Source organism: Bos taurus, chromosome 26 (assembly GCF_002263795.3).
Source record: "Bos taurus isolate L1 Dominette 01449 registration number 42190680 breed Hereford chromosome 26, ARS-UCD2.0, whole genome shotgun sequence".
In the NCBI taxonomy this organism is placed as follows: domain Eukaryota; kingdom Metazoa; phylum Chordata; class Mammalia; order Artiodactyla; family Bovidae; genus Bos; species Bos taurus.
Window position 1 is genome coordinate 31082529 of NC_037353.1, and position 5592 is coordinate 31088120.

Below are 5592 nucleotides of genomic sequence, written 5' to 3' on the forward strand. Positions count from 1 at the left end.
TACAATGGTGACCTACCCACTGGTGTGAGGGTTGGGCAAGCAGAAGTGGATTTTCTATTGGAAAGTCTGCTGTGGGAAGGATTTAGGTCCCAGGGCCTTTGCACACCTGCCTCCCTCTGCTTCATCCCTTTCCTTCTTCACCTGGTCATTTATGGGCCTCCTTATGCCTCATTCGTGACTTCACTTGCTCAGGGAAACCTTCTCAGATTTCAGGATTCCTTATTAAATGCCCTTCTACATATATTAAATGCCTATACCTACATATAGGTATGTACCTATACCTTCCCTTCAGAGCACTATCACATGGAAATTAAATAACAATGCTCATAATTTTTAAAAATCAATTTTGTAGAGGTATAACTTACATAGTACAAAATTCACCCATAGTATAAAATTCACCCATTTGGGTTTTGACAAATGTGTGTGTACAGTCACGTAACACTTCCATAATCAAGATATGGGACTATTTTACTCACTGCCCTAATTTCCTTGTGTTCCTTTGTGTTTACTCCTCCTTCCCTGTCCCAGACTTTGGTAATCACTCATCTGTTTTCTTTCATTTTAATTGTGCCTTTTCTAGAATTTCATTTAAATGGGAACATACAGTATGTAGGTTTTTGAGTCTGGATTATTTTACTAAGTATAATGCATTTAAGATTCATCCATGTGGCATCAGATCAGATCAGTCGCTCAGTCGTGTCCGACTCTATGCGACCCCACGAATCTCAGCACGCCAGGCCTCCCTGTCCATCACCAACTCCCGGAGTTCACTCAGACTCACGTCCATCGAGTCAGTGATGCCATCCAGCCATCTCATCCACTGTCCTCCCCTTCTCCTCCTGCCCCCAATCCCTCCCAGCATCAGAGTCTTCTCCAACGAGTCAACTCTTCGCATGAGGTGGCCAAAGTACTGGAGTTTCAGCTTTAGCATCATTCCTTCCAAAGAAATCCCAGGGCTGATCTCCTTCAGAATGGACTGGTTGGATCTCCTTGCAGTCCAAGGGACTCTCAAGAGTCTTCTCCAACACCACAGTTCAAAAGCATCAATTCTTTGGCGCTCAGCCTTCTTCACAGTCCAACTCTCACATCCATACATGACCACAGGAAAAACCATAGCCTTGACTAGACGAACCTTTGTTGGCAAAGTAATGTCTCTGCTTTTGAATATGCTATCTAGGTTGGTCATAACTTTCCTTCCAAGGAGTAAGCGTCTTTTAATTTCATGGCTGCAGTCACCATCTGCAGTGATTTTGGAGCCCAGAAAAATAAAGTCTGACACTGTTTCCACTGTTTCCCCATCTATTTCCCATGAAGTGGTGGGACCGGATGCCATGATCTTCGTTTTCTGAATGTTGAGCTTTAAGCCAACTTTTTCACTCTCCACTTTCACTTTCATCAAGAGGCTTTTGAGTTCCTCTTCACTTTCTGCCATAAGGGTGGTGTCATCTGCATACCTGAGGTTATTGATACTTCTCCCGGCAATCTTGATTCCAGCTTGTGTTTCTTCCAGTCCAGCGTCTCTCATGATGTACTCTGCATAAAAGTTAAATAAACAGGGTGACAATATACAGCCTTGACGAACTCCTTTTCCTATTTGGAACCAGTCTGTTGTTCCATGTCCAGTTCTAATTGTTGCTTCCTGACCTGCATACAAATTTCTCAAGAGGCAGATCAGGTGGTCTGGTATTCCCATCTCTTTCAGAATTTTCCACAGTTTATTGTGATCCACACAGTCAAAGGCTTTGGCATAGTCAATAAAGCAGAAATAGATGTTTTTCTGGAACTCTCCTCCTTTTTCTGTGATCCATGACTACTAATAATTCATCCCTTTTTATTGCTGTAATCACTACTGTATCGTAGTGATATGCCGACCTTCGTTTATCAATTCACCCATTGATGGACATTTGGTTGCTTCCAGCTTTTGGCTATTATGGATAAAGCTGCTATAAACATTCACAGACAGCCTTGCAGTCAAATGGTATGTTTCTAAGTTTATAAGAAACTGCCAACTATTTTTCAAATTGGTTATACCATTTTGCATTTCAAGCACTACCGAATGAGAGTTCCGGTTCCTCTATATCCTAGCTCACACTGGTTTTGTCAGTTTTTTTTTAAGGTTAGCCATTCTAGTGCATGAAGAGGTACCTCACTGGATTTTTTTTCCCCCCATAGGAAGGAAACTCAAGCTTTAATGACAAAGCACAGCATGCATGCATTATATTATTCTTCTATCAGAACATTAAGACCTATAGAATCTGAATTCTTTGTATACCTCCAAAAAGACCCAGAAAAAGAAACACAGGGAATGGCAGCAGCGATGCTGCTGCCGGGGACCATCCCCAGAGTATGTTGCGGAGGGACAGTGTGCCACCGACTGGTGGGCTGGCCTGTCTCAGGCCCCAGACTAGGCTTCTCAGTGGGCACTAGAAGGTCATTTTCATCTTCCAGGTCTCTGCCTCCCACTGCATCCTTGTCCTCCTCTTCTTCCTCCTCTTGTAAAAAAAATAGAGATACCCAGATTACAGATATGTTTCACTCTTAGGACCCGTGGAAACAAGTCCCAGAAGACTCTGAGGTCTACTTGCCACTTCTAGGGCCTGTAAAGGATGGAGAGAAGCAAACCACTCAGCCCTGGACATGTGCTTCATCCAGAATAAGAATCAGCCCGTGAGCTCTCCAGCAGGTTAACTACCTTGCCGTTAGGGGAGGTATATGGGGTTAATTACTAATGAGGCATGGGCTGGTGGCTGCACACAATATCCTTACTCTGACACTAAACTCTCTGGGTCTTTAAAACATATCAGACTGAGTATCTCCAGGAAGACAACAACCAAGGTAGAAGGAGCAAAGTCACTATCCAGAACTAAGAAACGCCAAACGTCTGCTGTGTGAGGAAGAACACTCTGCTTGACTTGACCTGGCTGCTCTCTGGGTCTTTATCCAATGAGAAGGTCCTCATTCATGCCACCTGAAGCACGTGCCCCCCAGGGTCATAGAGCCCTTCTTCTGCTTTGCACATGGCTCAGATGGAGTGGTCAGCAGTTCTCTCTTCTCCCAGGGTGTTTATGGACCTTCTCCTTCTGCAAGTTTAGCTAGAACCTGCCAACAAGAACTTGCCCTCAAGCCAGCAAAGGCCTTTTCCAAAATCCTTGGCCAAGTCCTTTCGTTTCGCCTTTATAGTTTACTGGTTTGGTAAAGGGCACAACACTTAGAGGAAATGCACAATCTTACTTCTGAGGAAACTCTCCTAGTGATAAGCTCACAGGAAGTACATTTACGCTGTTAGTCTGTAGAATATTTACTGGGACCACCTCTTGACCCATAAACACACAAGCTCTGGGAATCTGTCACATCCCCCTCTCTGCTGAGGCAGCCTCCCATGCCCCCTTCAGGAGTTGACAAACCCCCTGGACATCTGCCTGCCACATCCTTACCTGCAGAAGGCCCCAGTGTTCTCCACCAGGTAGCACTGGCCGCCGTTGTGACAGTAACTTGGGAAGAGGTTGCACACTGACCGGCAGGAGCCGTTATGTCTCACAAAGCCACTGCGGCACACGGTGCCATTCTCGCTTGGGGCCAGGTCCCTGCCTGGCTCTCCTGGGCGGGGCCTGCGGGCGATGCTGCTGCCAGGGACCATCCCCAGAGTATGCTGCGGAGGGACAGCGTGCCACCGACTGGTGGGCTGGCCTGTCCCAGGCCCCAGACCAGGCTTCTCAGTGGGCACTAGAAGGTCATTTTCATCTTCCAGGTCTCCGCCTCCCACTGCATCCTTGTCCTCCTCTTCTTCCTCCTCTTCATCCAAGTCATCATAGAAGGATGTGGTAGGGTAGAAATCAGACTCATCAAAGGGAGTGAAGTCATCATTTAAGTCAAGCAGGCTCCAGGAAGGGGTCTCTCCCCGGGGATCAGGGTGGTGCTCTGAGGTACCTGGCGTCCCAGGGAAGCTCCCCAGGTCGGCGCCATGGCCCTCACCATCCAATCCTTCAAAGTAGTCAATGTCAATTATATCTGACGCTGGGTGGGGCTCCAGTGTGCCCTGAAAGGGGTACGTGGGTGCTGGCCCATGAGGGTCAGGTGTGCTGCCTCCCAGGTTCAGCCAAACCTCCGTGCGGCTCTCCTTGGGGAGTTCAGGGCCTGGGCTCGGCTTGTCGCCAGGGGTGGGGAGGGTGGTTCACTGGCCTCCATAGCCTCGAAGGTGGCTGCGGATGTCGAGGACGGCCCGAGGGCCTCGTCGGGAGTCGGGAGCGTGGCTGGAAGGGCCTGGGTATCGCCGCTGCCCGCCTCTGCGGTCACTCCGCCCAGGCCTGGGCTCTCAGCCTCCAGCCAAGCTGTGCCTGTCACCGCCGCCGACGCCTCCAGCGCCTCCTCAGCCCCGACCCCAGGGCCCACCAAGGCCTGCTCACCGCCAGGCGCATTCCGAGAAGTCTCATCTTTCCCAGCTGCTGGTGGGCCGGCCTTCTCCCGCGTGTCGTTAGCACGCGGCTCCCACGCCCGGACGCTCTTCACCGGCGTGTCTGCCTCGACGGCGCTGCCCGCCTCAGGCACTGTAGCCAGAAAGGTACTAATGGACCTGCCAACACCACCTCTTCTTTCCTGTAGCTTTTCACATACAAGGCCTTGTGTATTGCTTTCTGTGTGTCTCCTTGAGTCTTGAGTAGGGTTGTCAAGATGGAGGACCTTGGTGGACATGCCCACCTCATCCTTCCGAAGGCCAGTCTTTGTGGGAAGGAGGCCTCACAGATGGGTCCTTTGGTGCCTGCTGCTGCTACTGCTGCTAAGTTGCGTCAGTCGTGTCCGACTCTGTGCGACCCCATAGACGGCAGCCCACCAGGCTCCCCCGTCCCTGGGGTTCTCCAGGCAAGAACACTGGAGTGGGTTGCCATTTCCTTCTCCAACCCATGAAAGTGGAAAGTGAAAGTGAAGTCGCTTAGTCGTGCCTGACTCTTAGCGACCCCATGGACTGCAGCCTACCAGGCTCCTCCGCCCATGGGATTTTCCAGGCAAGAGTACTGGAGTGGGTTGCCATTGCCTTCTCTGTAGTCACTGAATTTTTTAAATTTGCATTTTCACACTTATGATTTTGAGAATTGTCTCATGTGCTTATTGACCATTCATATATCTTCTTTGATAAAGTATCTGTTGAAAATTTTCTTTAAATAAGCTGTTTTATTATTTCATTTTAAGAGTATTTTATGTAATTCATTGACCTACATGTCTATCCTTATACCAGTACCACACTGTCATGATTATTGCAGCATTACAGTAAGTTTGAAAATCAGGAAGTCCTTCAACTCTTCATTCTTCTTCGTGTGGCTTGAGGAATCTTAGTTCTTTGACCAGGGATTGAACTTAGGCTCTAGGCAGTGGAAGTGCAGAGATCTAACCACTGGACTGCCAGGGAATTCCCTATTTTTCATTCACAACACTGTTTTGTCTATTTTGGGTTCCTTGAATTTTAACTGGGATTTTAGTATCAGTTTGTCAATTTCTGCCACAGGATCAGCTGAAATTTTGGTAGGACTACTTGTGTTAAATCTGTAGATTTGTTTGGTAAGTTCCTCAATGGTAGGTCTTCTGATCCATGAACACGGG

The 5592-nt window shown here is 48.2% G+C and overlaps 1 protein-coding gene across 1 annotated transcript; it reads right to left on the reverse strand.

The window, feature by feature from the left end:
* Positions 1 to 2807: 2807 nt before the first annotated feature.
* On the reverse strand, positions 2808 to 4689 carry LOC614416 (chondroitin sulfate proteoglycan 5). Its single transcript, XM_010820054.4, is given in 2 exon segments — positions 2808 to 4152; positions 4155 to 4689. Coding segments are annotated over 2 exon segments (1257 nt in total). The 3' UTR covers positions 2808 to 3430.
* Between the last annotated feature and the right edge of the window lie 903 nt (positions 4690 to 5592).